At 46.4% G+C, this 15,883-nt stretch overlaps 1 protein-coding gene across 1 annotated transcript in view; it reads left to right on the top strand.

Moving 5' to 3' along the window:
• The window catches only part of ADCY9 (adenylate cyclase 9), a 121,905-nt gene that overhangs the window by 75,308 nt on the left and 30,714 nt on the right, over positions 1 to 15,883 (top strand). Inside the window, exon 3 of the mRNA XM_043560712.1 lies at positions 10,334 to 10,524. Coding sequence (XP_043416647.1) covers positions 10,334 to 10,524 — 191 coding nt within the window. The remainder of the gene's footprint in view (positions 1 to 10,333; positions 10,525 to 15,883) is intronic.

Raw genomic sequence — 15,883 nt, forward strand, 5'->3', positions numbered from 1 at the left:
CAGATGACATTTTATTTCTTAACTGGTGGGACCCTGATGCTCAGCCTATTTTTCCTTACATGTCTCTATGTCTAAGATATTTTGTAAAAAATTCAAATATTCACACTTATTTTAAAGATAAATAACAAAAATACCTAATTTACAAAATGAGTATTTCCCATTATCCATTTTCCTCTTAATATTTTAGTATATTTCTGTGTTTCTTGTAATTAATTTTTTCAGCTTCGTTGCGGTATAATTGACCAATATTGTAAGATCTTAAAGTGTGCATTATGATTCTTTATCACGTGTGTGTGTATAAGAAAATTAAGTTCTACTCCCTCAGCACATTTCAGTTAGACAATACAAAGTTGAGACTGTGGCCACCACATTTTACATGAGGTCCTCAGTGTGTGTTTCTGTGTTTTGAGTCTAGTGTTGCTCAGAATAATTCTTTCTTCTCCTGAGGGGTTATCTGCTGCTCTTCATGTATTCCTTCCCCAAGCACCCAGCTGTGTGGTTTGGGGCTGGCACTTCCAGGCAGGGAGCGACTTGCTGCCTTGTCCAGAACCTTCCTTCCCCGGGGAATCTGAACGCACTTCTGTCTGTCCTTCAGGTTCTATAGCAGACCTCCACTTTCCAGTCCAGGACAGGCGACTGCTGAAGACTTCTCCACCTGCTTTGGTGGACGAGGGGCTGTTGGTTGTCACCCCAGCTCTGTGTGTCGATGTGCCCTGTCCCCTGTCCTCTTCTCCCACGTGGGCACTCTCTCCCCACTGCTTGGTTTTGCTTTCAGTTTTGCTTTTTCAGGAGTGTACAACATAGTTATGATGTTCTGGAGGCACAGATTGTGGCGGGAGTCTGGCCTGGGAGAGCTAGTCACCCGGCCTGTGGCTTCCCCAGTGGCAGTGTGGCCCCACTCTGGCTTCTCACCTCACACCCAGCAGCACTTGTAAGATTATTAAAGACAGACCTCACAAGCACAGCTTTGGATCTTCTGGGGAAGGTCTAGAAAGGGGAGACTGCCTCCGGTGCTGAAATGAAATGAGAGAAATCAGAGATGCCAGAGAAGATACAGCTTCTTGATCAGAAAATAGGGGTTTTGGGTTTTTCCATTGTCGTGGCTTGAGCGAGTGTGCCATGTGCTCTGGGGAACAAGGAGATGCAGTTGGGGAAGCTCTTTTGGTCCCTGTTCTGGCCAGCACGCAAAACGCTCCTCAAAAGAGAGAGGATGACATTCAACCTTGATGTGAATTGAGAACTGACTTGAAAAGTGAGGAAATTCACAGCAAGCACGTGGTGGTACTGCAGATGGGATTTGGAGTCCAGCTGGAAGGCCGGATCAGCATTTCTATGCAGAAACAGGTGATGAAGGCACAGGTGTGGCCACTCCCAGGGAAGTCTAAGCAGGAATTTTAAGAATTGCATGTTTTTCTTTGCATGGTGGGACCCTTCCAGGTGCGGTAAGGTGAGGCCGGCTATGTTGCCCTATTCCCAGCTGAAGATGCTCACAGGAAGTGTCTCTGCGGGTAGCCTGACCCTGTGGCCGAAGGAAATGCCTTTGCAAATGAATCTAGTCTGGCTGAAAAGCGAACAACGGTGTTGAAGGCAGCCAGGGAAGCCAGGCAGCCAGGGAAGCTGAGCCGAGCCTTCCCTCTGTCGCTGTGAGCGAGCCGCGGGCTCTGTGCCGCGCATGGAGTGGAGGCAGAGGTCGGTAGTCACAGCAGACAGTGGGCCCGGGTGTCGCCTGGCTCCCTGGGATTACACTGCAGCTGTCAAGAGTGCAAATCTGATGATCCTGGGAGGTAGCTTGTGAAGGTCACACTTGTATTTTGTTTTCTTTAATCTCTTCCAGACTTCTGAGCTCTTGCCATGTCGAGTTTTTGGTTATTCAGGGTGATTCAGCCTGTTTCTTATACATATATGTTTTCCTACCCTAACTTTGGCCTGTTAGCTACTTCCCAGTCTTTCTGTTTTTCTTTTACCTGCCACCGCCCACTCCTTTACCTTGAATTCCCATGGATAGTGTGTGTATTCTGTACTGGCCTTACCTCTTCTCTGTATCTCAGAACGGTTGCATCTTGAAATTCACATAACTTTCTTTAAAAAAAAAAACCAAACCACCTACCCTGAGGTATGATTCACACGCCATACAACGTACCACTCCAGCACACACAATTCGCTGGTTTTTCGTACATTCGCAGAGTTGTGCAGCCATCTCTGCTAACTGTAGAACATTTTCATCACCCCAGAAGGAAACCCTGTGCCCCCCTCCCCCCGCCCCTGGCAACCAGTCATCTGCTTCCCGTCTCCATGGATGCAACTCTTCTGAACATTTCATAGAAGTGGAGTCACACGCTTCATGGCCTTTGGGGACTGGCATCTCTCTCTGAGCATCAGTCACATGGCTTTATTTCTATTTTCAACGTATTCTTTTGTTTGGCTTTCATTTTCAGGTACTGGCTGCCACTATCCTTAGTTCATAAATTGAGTCTTTCGTTCCTAGAATCTCTTTTTCATCATCTATGTTCTGTACTTAAATCTGCAACTCTTAAGTTATTAGTTTAACTATTAACTATTGAAATCAACTGTGATTTCTCACTTCTCTGGGGGAAAGAAAGAGGAGTCTGTGACTCCTCTTGTGCCTGCTTCAGACTTAAGCTGACATGCTCCCTTATGTCTGGTGTTGCTCCATGTTACCCTCTGGTGAATTACCATCTACTGTTGCTCTCTTTCGGCTCCTGACACGTTTCCTTTTAGCCCTCTTGTTTCACGGCCTCTTCTGATTATTTACATTATGTTATATTGCAGTATTCCAAGATAGTTATCATAGACCTTCATATTTTTGGTTAGTTTTCTAAAACTCACTGTTAGAAAGCCTTTGTCACGTGTGAACATCCCATCAGCACACAGACCTGAATGCACGTAATTCTCTCTTCTTGTAGATGTGTGTAATCACTTACTCATTGTCCTCACACTCACTGACATCCTTCCATGCCCCAGTTGAATTTTTTGTGAACATCACTTCCTGCCTTTCCTCAGTTTACTCCTGAGTTGCTGCTGAAGATGCTCTAAGGAAGAGCACTGTCTCTCCCTTTTTATGTGTGTCAACTCATTTAATGCTCACAAGAGCTCTGTGAGACACTATCACTGTTGTGTTCCTAGTGTTTCCATGTTACAGATGAGGGAACTGGAGTCAAGTGTTTAAGTCACGCTTTTCAACCCACGCTCAGTCTCTAAAACCAGAGTGTCCTTTTTTCTGTCTCCATTCCCTTGAATACTACTGTCTAGTTCCTAACCCTCAGTAAGTACTCAATAAATAGTCAGTTTGTTGGGTAAGTGAACTGAGCACATGATGAATGAGATAGTACCTGGTGGGCTCTTTATGGGTATGTCAAATGTTTTCCTTCAAAGAACTTACTTCTGTAGCCTTTGTGAAGGCCTGGGGCATGAAACCATAATTCAAGAGTGTTTTAGAGGTGGGAGGAATGGATCTCTGAAGTTTTCACCACTGGACTCTGCAGTGTTAATACTCGGCAACATAGCATATAGCAGAATAGCATTTAGTAAGGCCAAATTTGAAAGTGAAGAAGACAGTACATGGGAACACGGTCACTAAGTGCCTGGTCATCACATTTGGCTGGGATGGCAGCATATTTACTTATTACCAGTAGAGAGAGGGAAACTGGGTGCAGAAAGCACTTGTTCCCAGAGCAGGATGTAGAGCGTGTGTGTGTGTGTGTGTGTGTGTGTGTGTGTGTGTGTGTTCAAAAGTTTGTTTTATTAGCCTAAAGTTTTAGTCAAAACCAAGTTAAACAGGCATGGTGCCCAACCTTTGTTTCTTTCACCTGCTTGAGTGGCTGTTTCATATTTTATTATGTGGGACTTCATTTTTTAAAAAGAGGTTAAGTTTTACCAACACCCATTCACCGTAGGAACTTGTGATTTATTGTCAAGTGTTGCGGGAACCAGGATGAATCAGTCCTTGTGATTAGTGGTTTTACGTAGGAGCAGAAAGGACAGAGACCCATCGAGAGTGTTTTAATGTTAACAGGGTGAAAAATGTTTTGTTTTCCACACCAAAACTTCTGGTCTTCTTAAGCAGAAGCAACAGACAGTTATGAAATATTGTATCTATAGTTTTATAGGACCTGGTTATTTGACAGATTAGGTACCCTTTTAATCTTTATTTTCCTTATTGACTGACTGTATTTTAGTTTAAATTTTTTTTTTTTCAATGTTTATTTATTTTTGGGACAGAGAGAGACAGAGCATGAACAGGGGAGGGGCAGAGAGAGAGGGAGACACAGAATCGGAAACAGGCTCCAGGCTCCGAGCCATCAGCCCAGAGCCTGACGCGGGGCTCGAACTCACGGACCGCGAGATCGTGACCTGGCTGAAGTCGGTCGCTTAACCAACTGCGCCACCCAGGCGCCCCTATATTTTAGTTTAAATAATCCTCATGCTACTCGGCCATTGCAGACCTAGTTATGAAGAAAAATAGAATACAAAGTGGAATAACTTTTCAGAATGTTTATGAACTAGGCCAAACCGATTGCCTCTCTTAGGTTTATTGTTTCAAGTCATGAGTGATGCAGGTGCCTAGGCCTTTGTTATGCTGCTGACTCCCAGGGTTGTGTCTCAAAACATCCTTTCCTTCCTGATCATTCTCCTCTTTCTGCTAAACTGACATTCAGGTCCTTGATTCTGGGTAATGGAGCCTGTCTCATTCCAAAGCAAGGTCCCCGCAGGAAAAGACCATGATAAAGAAAGAAGGCCTCAGTAGTCTTTCTTTTCCAAAGTGGATTTTGGCATACACTCAAATTACACTACGATCACCAAAACTAACCACTGATTTTGTGCACGTGACAATTTTCATCCTCAAAGAATTGATGATGTGCTTAAGAACGTTAACCACATCAGTCTCCTTCATGCACGCAGCCACAGACCAGCCCCTCCTCTAGGTAGAAGCATGGTAGGAAACATGTCCCCCCTTCTCTAGCCTCTGCAAACCCACGCTGATGAAAAAAGGCATCAATGCTGGTGAGGTTTAAAATCACCTACCGAGAAGGAATATAAGAAATCTTATTAATCTCCTGTTTATACTTAACAAAATAAATCATTTAGCTGCCTTATTTTGACCTTCTGCTCCAAGAGAGCCATTCTTTTGAACTTGGACCCCAGAGTCCATGTGTATTGTGGTTACTCATTAAATCCTTCTCTCTTATAAACTCTTTTCACTAAAGACTTTGATGACACTGGGGCTTAGTTGTCCAGTCCTGATTCGTTGCTGGGATAGTTCACACCAGGCTGCCTTACTTTATCGGGCCGGTTTCGCTCTAGTTTTGGCAAAAAGTTTTACTTTCAATTTGGTTTTCCACATTGAAGTATGGACACTTAATGGGTTTACACATTTTGCCTGTTGTGGACACATACACACATCAGATCTTTGAAACACTAGCAGCATTGTGGGTCATCAGGGGCTCTCCCTAAAGAAAAATTTGCGTAGGAAACAAAGAGCAACTGTTGATTTAACAGTTCCTCAAATGTTTTTATACATAGAAAGAACATGGAGAAGACTCCCAGTGATAAGCATGTCAAACATGCACGTTGAGAATAATAGCCGGTGTTACTGTTTTACTGTGTGTCAGGCACTGTTGTAAAGGCTTCGTGCGTGTGACTCAGTCGTTGCGTCAGCCCTAGGGAGCAAGTCCTCTTCCCAGCCTCACTATGATGAGGTGTCTTCTCTTGCTCCAGGTCACCAGGTGGAGCGGTGGCAGGCCCGAGCCCGAGGGCCCCTCTGCAGAATGCACGCGCTCACCCATCTCTGCGTGGCCTGTTATAGAAGTGTTGCTACCACCACTACAGTTTGGGGAAGGTGGGTTCCTGTCCCCACCACTACTCCCTGACTGCCGTGTCCCCTAACTCCCTTATCACCCACTGCGGCTGGCGTTTCCACAGCTCCTTGGCCTCTCCTCAGCCTCATGCTCCCGTTACCATCTCCCCCTACATGCCTCGTGGCCCCCAGCCTGAAGTCTCCCGGAGCTGGTCTATGTGGTGCCCTGCACGGACTCCTGCTCCTCCCCGGCCACTCTCCCACATGTATTCTCTGTTCCAGCCATACTAAATTCATTTCCATCTCTCAGCTCTGCCTGCCGAAGGCTCCCTTTCTGCAGGACTTGTTCACAACCCCTTACAGCAACACCCACGGCCTGATGGCAGCTGCCCCAGGCCCTGGCCCTGTTGGCTTTCACTCTGCATCTTTCAACCCTCAGCTTGGAGGGCCCTTCCTCCAGAGGCTTCCCTAACCACCCCCTGGTCTGCAAGGCGCCACCCTCCTATGCTTCCCAGGGCACCCTCACTTCCTTGTCCTAGGACTTTGTACTCACACATGCCCGCTATCTAGATCCCCGCTCAGGTGACAGCTGCATTCAGGTAGGGGTCATGGCTGACGTGTTCATGCCTGTTACGTGAACGCACCTATCACAGCGTATGGTGGACACCTTGGTGAGTGATGAACGAGCAGCGACTAGGTAGTCACAGGCGGGAGGAGCAGCAGCGAGCCTCGGGGATGCGCACCCCCTGCGGCGTCAGAGCTTGTGATGCGGGGCTGGGCCGTGTTGCTCACGTCCCCTGGTGAGGGGCACCCCTCGACTTTCAAGTGTGGCTTCAGCTTCATGCGTGTATCTGTGCGGCACAGTCTGTAGCTCTTGCGGTCGGCTGGCTCGGCCTCGTGTCTGCCTTAGTCGTCACACCTCCCGGGAAGTCCTCCCTTACTAGCTCTTGCAGGTCTGGGGCTGCGTGGTGGGGGCGGGCAGTTACCTTACCGGGGACTCTTCCTGGGTTTGAAAGAACCGAGAGCAGTGGTAGCTCCTCACACCCTACCTTCCTCCCCCCTCCTCCCTCCTTCCACCCCTGCTCTGGTGGCTTTCTGCAGCAGCACCGCGTGCTGTCCCGGGTCTTCCCTGCCTGCTGCCCCGCTGCCTGTCGTGCAGTCAGGGGAGAGCCCATGAGAGCAGTTCCGGGGAACGGGCCTTTCCACGGAGTTGTAAGCTTTTCCAGCATGGAGCCTCCATAACAGGTCAGAAGTAGAACTTTTCTCTGGCTAGCTCACAGAGGTGGTGTTTTTGTTTTTCTTTTGTTCTGTTTTAATTTTTTTGTTGTTGTTTATTCATTTATTTTGAAAGAGAGAGAGCAAGTGGGAGAGGGCAGAGAGAGAGGGAGAGAGAGAAGTCCCATGCAGGCTCTGAACTGTCAGCCTGGAGCCCAATGTAGGGCCTGAACCTACAAACTGTGAGATGATGACCTGAGCAGAAACCGAGTCGGACGCTTAACCGACTAGCCACCCATGTGCCCTTGTTTTCATTTTAAATTTTATTTTTTTATTTTGAGAGAGAGAGTATGAGCAGGGAAGGAACAGAGAGAGAGGGAGGGAGGGAGAGAATCCCAAGCAGGCTTTGTGCTGTCAGTGATGAGCCAAGCCAGACATGGGGCTTCATCCCATGAACCATGAGATCACAACCTGAGCGAAAATGAAGAGTGATGCTTCACCATCGGAGCCACTCAGACACCCCAGAGATTTCATTTTTTGACCCTCCCAAGGCAAAATGACAAGTAAGCTCGGTGTCATCTGTGATGCAGTCGGAGGAATTCATACAAATGTACTTTTACTCCTCTGTTAAATTCCAGTTGATGCTTCCATTTCTTTCTCTTTTTTTTCTTTTTCTTTTTCCTTTTCTTTTTCTTTTTCTTTTTCTTTTTCTTTTTCTTTTTCTTTTTCTTTCTTTCTTTTCTTCTTAAGTTCATGCTTCCATTTAAAGGTTATACACATATTTCGTTATGAATGTGATTGATCCTGGACATTGTGTTTTTGTTGAAGAAAAAAAAATATCCAGAAGTTTAGGACCTTAGTTAAAAGTGAGCATTTTAGGGTCTCCTTTGGGGTCAGCAGCTGAAATTACTTATTTCAGTCTTTGTATTTCCACCTGTGACCTGGATGTGCACTGGGATTTCTCTGGGTGTTTCCAGGGCTCCTGTCAAATTCTGTCTCAGAACAGGTGACTTGAAAACACCACGTAGTATTTTTATGAGGAGATAGGTAGATGACAACTGACTGAATGATGAAATGGTGTCCTAACCATAAAATGAAGAAAGACAATTGATTCAGGATCTTTAGGTTGTTTAATTTTTTTTTTCAACGTTTATTTATTTTTGGGACAGAGAGAGACAGAGCATGAACGGGGGAGGGGCAGAGAGAGAGGGAGACACAGAATCGGAAACAGGCTCCAGGCTCTGAGCCATCAGCCCAGAGCCCGGCGCGGGGCTCGAACTCACGGACCGCGAGATCATGACCTGGCTGAAGTCGGACGCTTAACCGACTGCGCCACCCAGCCGCCCCAGGTTGTTTAATTTTTTAAAAGTATTTTATTTATTTATTTACGTACTTCTTTACTTTCTTATTTATTTTAGAGAGTAAGAGAGAGTACAAGCCAGGGAGAGGGGCAGAGGGAGAGAATCTCAAGCAGGCCCCATGCTTGGTCGGGAGCCCAGTGCAGGGCTCGATTCCACAACTCTGGGATCAGGACGTGAGCCAAAATCAAGAGTCAGATGCTCAACCAACTGAACCACCCAGGTGCCCCAACTAATTATTTTTATTTTTATTTTTATTTTTATTTTTTCAATGTTTATTTATTTTTGAATATTTTTTTTTCAACATTTATTTATTTTTGGGACAGAGAGAGACAGAGCATGAACGGGCGAGGGGCAGAGAGAGAGGGAGACACAGAATCGGAAACAGGCTCCAGGCTCCGAGCCATCAGCCCAGAGCCATCAGCCCAGAGCCCGACGCGGGGCTCGAACTCACGGACCGCGAGATCGTGACCTGGCTGAAGTCGGACGCTTAACTGACTGCGCCACCCAGGCGCCCCAAATGTTTATTTATTTTTGAGAGAGAGACAGACAGAGCATGAGCGGGGAGGGGCAGAGTGAAAGGGAGACACAGAATCCAAAGCAGACTCCAGACACAAAATCCAAAGCAGGCTCCAGGCTCTGAGCTGGCAGCACAGAGCCCGACGCAGGACTCACACTGACGTGTGAGCCAAAGTCAGACGCTTAACTGAGCTACCCAGGCACCGCCCAGCTAACTTTTTTGAAGTAATCTCTACCCTCATTGCGGGGCTTGAACTCACAACCCCGAGATCAAGAGTCACATGCTCTACAGACTAAGCCAGCCAGATGTTGCCCCCGCTTTCTTTAAGTAATTAGGTAATTAATTTTAAAGCATTTATTAAAATGTACTGAATATAAGTACCTGTATGGGTTTAGGAGTGTAGATACCTCACCTCTTGATCAAATCTTTGTGTGATGCTTTTCCATTACCACCTTCTGCTGGAGCTTATAACTCTCCAGGACAGGGACCTATTGTGTTCTTGATTTTATTCTCTAGGAACAACATACCCTAGTCCTACGATAAATGTTTTTTAAACAAATTACATACATTCCCACTCCCCTTAACAAATTTGCAGTCTTGTCAAATTTCAGTAAGGACTAACAATGGATTCATTTAAATAAGGTTTGCTTCATTTTCAGAAATGCCTTGAGTTCTGTCTGAAAAAGCTGCTCCTTAGTATTTTCTCAGCAGATAGTTCTTCTGAATACTCACAGCAGGGAGCTACCTGCCCATTAGAGCTACTTCATGGTGTGGCGTATGTTTCTGTTATTTCAGCCTGTAACGAGAATTGTAAAGATGTCAGTTAATTGTCCATTTAACTAACTTTTTTTTTTTTAATGAGGGTTTTGTGAGCGAATTAAATTCTTACGGAGTACAGGTTGACAGAATCCATGTTCTAGATCCGCCAGAAGACCCGTACTTAATAATCTGAATCAAGGGAGGTTTTAGTTACCCCTGTTGGTGCACATTATGGTCTCGTTTTTCGTGGCAGTTTTGCAATCCTGACATGGTAAAGTGGTCCTTATTCTAGATCACCCTTACATCGAGACTGACCAAACAAGTGTCTAGGGTGGACTGTCATTCCGCTCGGCTGCTGTCACAGAGCGGTCATGTGACCCTTTCATGGAGGAAGTTTTTAATGCTCATTTCAGCCCTCAAGGGAAAATGTGCAGCCAAAATTCAAAGAAAACATGATATAAGAAAATGGTGTGTTTTGGAGGCAAACATTCTCCCTGAGTCAGCACGTCTCTGAAAAGATCACGGAAATCAGTAGTAAAATATGACATTCATATTTTCACTTTACTCTCCACTTTTCAGGAGCATGTCCTGCATAGAGAGCAAGATCGAGCTGCATTTCAACCAACGGTGGTTTCCATCTGTGCTGATTGTAATTTTTATCCATAGGTTTGAAGACATACCTGATAGCGGGTCAGAGAGCGAAGGAGTCTCGTTGCAGCTGTTCAGAGGCCTTGCTTTCTGGCTATGAGGTCATTGACGGCTCACGGGTGTCCTCAGGCCCTAGGGGACAGGGGACAGCATCGCCAGGGAGTGTCAGTGACTTGGCGCAGACTGTCAAAACCTTTGATAACCTTAAGGTTAGTTTTTTTTTTTTCCTACTTCTTAAACTTTGTATTAATTCTGCAGTAGCACATGTGAAATGATAAGCGGCCTTTGGGTCTGTGGCAGACGACTTGGAACGCCCTGCAATTTGGTTTTTGCAGTTTTTAAATTTAGTCTGAAGTCACCAGCATTTTGCCTTTTTTAATACCTTTGCTTTTTTGACACATATGCACCTCCATTTTCTTTCTACGCTGCATCAATTTGCTTCTTACTCGAGTTGTTATTTTCTTTTTCTGAGACCTACGCTGTCTTTTGGGATTTTTGAAAGCTAATGATAAACGACACTAAAGGGGATTCTTCTCGCATCTTGCTTGTAGAGCTAGTTCGTATCCTACTGCAGACACCATTTTCTCAAGTGCTCCTAACGTCTCTTGAAATCCAATGTCTTATGATTATTTTAACTTTGTTGGTGTGGATGAATCTTGCGGTGTAGCTCACTTTAAGAGTGCATTCTTGCCAGGAATGTTATAATATTTCATTGTTGGAACAGAGACCTCCTGGCGACTGTCTAGAAGTGCCCATTTCTGTTATAATAAACTACCACGGGATTAACATGGCAGACGGACCGTGGGCATTTGAAACCACTCCAGTTTGTGAGCTGCTCCTCGGCTTCCACATTTGATTTCATTTTCCCTACTGGTATCTCTGGTTTATTTTTACGGTTGAAATATTTGAGGTTTCCATTTAATAAAAAAAAAAAAAAAATGAAGGGGAGAGAGAGAGAGAGGCACTGCTGACAGTTCCACTTCACTGTGTTGTTGTGTCCTCAAACAGGTCAGGACGATGGCCTGGTGTTATGACTTTAATCCAGTGTGTTCCTGCTTGTCCACATTCACTCAGCGCTTTGAGAGCTAGCTCAGAGGGGACCACAATGTGGGTGTCCAGGTCCTTTCCCTCTGCCAGAATCCATAGTCCCTGCCGTCCAGTTATTTTGTGTAATTGTGCTCAGTTTTATTAACAGCCCTCTGGTATCATTTTTATCGTGCGCTTTGTTAAGTTAGTGCGGGATTTGCCACACTCAGCACTAGGAACGTTTCGGGCCAGGTAACTCTTCGTGGTGGGGGCCATCCTGTGCCCGGTGGGACATTGAGCACCACCCGTGGCCTTCACCATCACGTGCCAGGAGCGCCCCCTCCCCCCATTATGGTGACCAAGAATGTCAGACAGTGCCCAGTAACCCCTGAGACTCCTGAGGGGTGAAGGAGGGTGAAACCCCTTCTGGTTGAGGACCCACGGGGTAGGGTGCTAGACCGCCTCTTCCCCATATGCTCTGGCACGTGCATGACAGCTAAGGTATCTGATACTTCCTTAATGCCTGCACCCTTTGAAGACAGCCTCTTTGCGTGGGGCAGTGACTTGCAGCGGTCAGAACGCAGAGCTCCAGGCTCACGGGCTGTCCCTGCACACAAGCAGGGGAGAATTGTCGGGGGGTGAGACGTTAAAAACACCGTTTTCCAAGTACAGTTTCATTATTTGGAGAGAAATTATTTCCTCCAGGCTTCAGACTGAACTGCATTTAAATAGAAAAATAGAGCTCAAATCCAAAAATGAATGATTTGTTGTGTTTGCCTGATATGTTAGATTACGTGTATGTGTGTTTGTATCCGTAGCACATACCTTCCGATTTTAGTGACAGCGATTCACTGCTAAATTACCCTAAAAAGGTTTTCTCTTATCCCAAAAGAACATTTCTTGTTCTAGTTATATGTATATAGCTATAGTTATAGATATAAATGTTTTTTATTTTTAAAATCTGGACAAAAACTATTTAGCGTATTCTGTTGCTGTGTATAAATTTTCCAAATAATCATTGAAAGTTTTCTGAAAATCTTGTGATCTATTAAGTTAACTGTGTCTGACAAAAGGAATTTGGGGTGGTGGGAGATCTTTGTGCCCCTTTCAGGAGGGAAGATCTTGAAGTGTAACTTCGGGACATTTTGATGGTGCAGGGAGGGTAATGGCATCTGAGTCTGGGGCTGCCCCACGCTTGGAGTGGAGAGGTGGACGGCGCGGTCTCCACTCCAGGCCTTGCTGATCTAGGGCAGCGGGGCACAGGCTCGCCCCTCTGCTTCGGTTTCTGCGGGATCAGGTGAGAGCAGGCCTCTGTGAAAGCCTTGCAAATAGGAAGCACTGGGTGACTTAGGGAGTCCTTAGAGCTATTGTCCTGAGCTGGAAGGACAGAAAACTGAGGTCTGCTTGAAGGGTTATATACACTCTAATGTACGTGTAAGGCCTTCCTTCGAGTAAGTTTTTGCACAACAGAAAAAATACTGGCTGCCTGCTCATAGGTTCTTAGGGCGGGTTTAACCTAAACACCTGTCAGCACCTCACACGAGCCATTGGTTTGTTGCCTTACGTGGTCTGTACTCCGGTCAGTTTTTCTAGTTAGCTGGAAGCACTGACTGCTTCCTCCTTCTCCTTCGTCAGGGTCTGTCGACTCTCCCTGGGAACGCACTTCTTCCCTTCGTGGCTGCTGCTGCCTCCTCTAGTGAGCGTAGCTCTCATGTAGATTTGTGTGACCATCCTCGCATCTCCCCACCCACTGTGGGAAGCCCCGGCTCGTTGGAGGGGCCTGTGCCAGGCACTGTGTCCTTTGAAAGTACCTTCCCTTGAGCAGTGGTTTCTCAGGCCGGAAATAGGCATCAAGTACGGAAAAGTGTTGTGTGGTCACGTAAACCTGCGCAGTCTGGGCTGCGTGCAAGAGAAAGGGTCTCTCTTCTCCAGGGCTGCTCAGAGCCTCTAGCGTGCTGACAGCCACGTTGGGGCCTCCAGAGAGGGATGCGGAGGCCGTGCTCTCAGGCCTTGGTGACCACAGACTTCTTTTTTCAAGCAGCACCTTTCGGAGGAATGACTGTCTAGTGGAAGGAGTTTCTCGCAGGAACCAAGAAACTGGGGAAAGGTGTTGAGTGAATATTCCTCAAGTGAGAGCATGCGTGTCTTGGTCCTCCCGTCGCTCCTATCACCCGTGGTGCTCCTCATGTCCCTTCCCTCTGGGCTTCTCTTCCTCGCCCTGTGCGGCGGAACTGCAGCTTCCTGTGTGTGACCCCTCTGGCTAACCGTGCTGTCCCCCCATCTCCAAATCCAAGGTCAATTCAGCTGTAACCTACCCGTTTGCTTGTTTCTTGGGTGGCTTCCTGTGAGCTCTTTGAATGCGAGAGGGCCCCAAGTGTTAAATAACGTATGCTTTTCCCACGTGTGCACTCTGGCATGTGGTAGATAGTTATATATTTTTTTGGCTTACGTTTTTAATTCTTTTTTAAAATTTATTTATTTGAGAGAGAGCACATGAGCAGCGAAGTGGCAGAGAGAGGGGGGGGGAGGGAGGAAGGGAGGGAGAGAGAGAATTCTAAACAGGCTCCTTGATGTCAGCACAGAGCCTGACGCGGGGCTCAAATTCATAAACTGTGAGATCATGACCTGAGCTGAAATCAAGAAGTCGGTCGCTTAAATGACAGCCACCCAGGCGCCCCAAGTTTTTAATTCTTGAATCAGACACAGAGAGCTGTAGCTCTGCAGAGTTAGGCCACAAGTAGGACTGCACTCAGAAGCCTGAGCAGGACTGAATAGGAGCAGGTAATGTCAACACAGTACTCTTGTCTACCCCCTCGACGCATGTCCCATGCAGGTTGTCTCCCAGTTCAAAGCTGGGGTAGTTTTACATAATGTTTCATAAATTCGTCTGTGATGACCTACCAAGAAAAAATAGTGACGTCAAAGGATAAAGGGTTTGGCCCTGATGTCATAGATCAGAGGGAGTGCTTCCCACGCCCAAGTCTTGGCTTCTTGAGTGGGGCAGTGAGGGTTTCTCATCAGGAAGGCCCTGCCATAGCCTGTTGCGGGACGGGTTCGACCAACACCACAGCGCCCAGCTGTCTGAGCCTGAGCTTGCAAAGAAAGCTCTAAGGTTTGGAGTAGAGGAAGGAGGAATCAAGAGGGGAGCCAGGGAAGGAGACAAGGACTCTAAATGTCAGTGTCATGGAAGGGAGATTTAGTGCCACGGAAAGAGCCAGAACTTAAAATCAAAGAGCCCTCCCAAAGCCTTGTCACTCAGTTTCCTGTCCACAGTGAAATAGTGGATGGTGAGCTCCCAGGGCTGCCGTGAAGAGTAGCCAAAGTCATGCCCATGAATGCTAGGTTTGGAGGCTCACTTACTACCGGACATGTGTTTGTTCACTCCATGTGGAGAAGTGGATGCTGACCACGGTGGGGGGGGGGGGGGGGGTCAAGAAGGACAAGAGGAGACAGATCTCTGCTTTGATTTGCCCACAAGGAGTCCCTGACTCTCTCAGGAAGGTCTTGCCTTCTCTGTGTGTTCCAACTCCAGGGAGGTTCTTCAGATTTTGCTGTAGGGGACGTGACCATGTCATAAATGTGATATTGGAGCAGGAGCACCTGGGCCTGTGCAGTGTGACCTGAGCTCTGCAGTAGATGTCTACTGCTCCTTCTCCATGAATGCTGTGGATGATGGATGGATTGCGACTACACATGCCAGTAAAAATAGCTGGTCTGACGTCTCTGCGAAGAGCAAAAAAACGAAAACTGAAATGTGGATGGTTTTTTATCGCATCAGTCTTAACCAGTGAACTGCGTGTGTGAGCTGTGAGAGCATCTTGGTTTATCTGTGAAGGACCTCATTGGCAAGACACCTGCTTGCCCAGTCTCTGTGAATTTAACCTTAATCTATTATTCAGAACCCTGGGGCTGCACACACACAGGGAGTTTCTACATGTTTACAGTCAGTAATGAGACTAACGGTGTGGATTTGCCTACATGGGGGCAATTCATGGAGGATCTGTCCTGTTATCAAAAGGGCAATACTTTCCCTTTGAGGTCACTAGCTCTGGGGACCATCCTTCTGTGGCGTCACCGAGACTTTTTTCATGACTCTAAATAAATGGTCACTCTTTTATGTCCTTGTTATTTTTACTCAAAATTATTACAAGGAGGCTCCGTGGGCTCAGTCTGAGGAAGCGGCCATCCTTCTAGTTCATTACAGAAACGGGAAAGGTAGTATCTGTCTGTAGTTTAGACACTACATATTTATTATAACTGGGGTTTAATTGGTAGTGGTGATGGTTGCACAATTCTGTGAATATACTAAAATTCACTGAACTATATACACTTTAGATGGGTAAATTGCATGGTACGTAAACTCTATGTTAATAAAATTCTTACAAAATAAATAGTCTGATTCCAAAATGTGAATATGAAGTAAGTTTAAAAAAAACAAAAAACAAAACTCCAGGTTGTATCTCCATTTCCAGTCCCGTGTTTTTCCTTCTGTCAGAGGAAGCCTGTCCCATGGAGGTCGGCAGTTACCCTCACAGAAGAGTT

The sequence above is a fragment of the Prionailurus bengalensis genome, chromosome E3 (assembly GCF_016509475.1).
Source record: "Prionailurus bengalensis isolate Pbe53 chromosome E3, Fcat_Pben_1.1_paternal_pri, whole genome shotgun sequence".
NCBI lineage: Eukaryota > Metazoa > Chordata > Mammalia > Carnivora > Felidae > Prionailurus > Prionailurus bengalensis.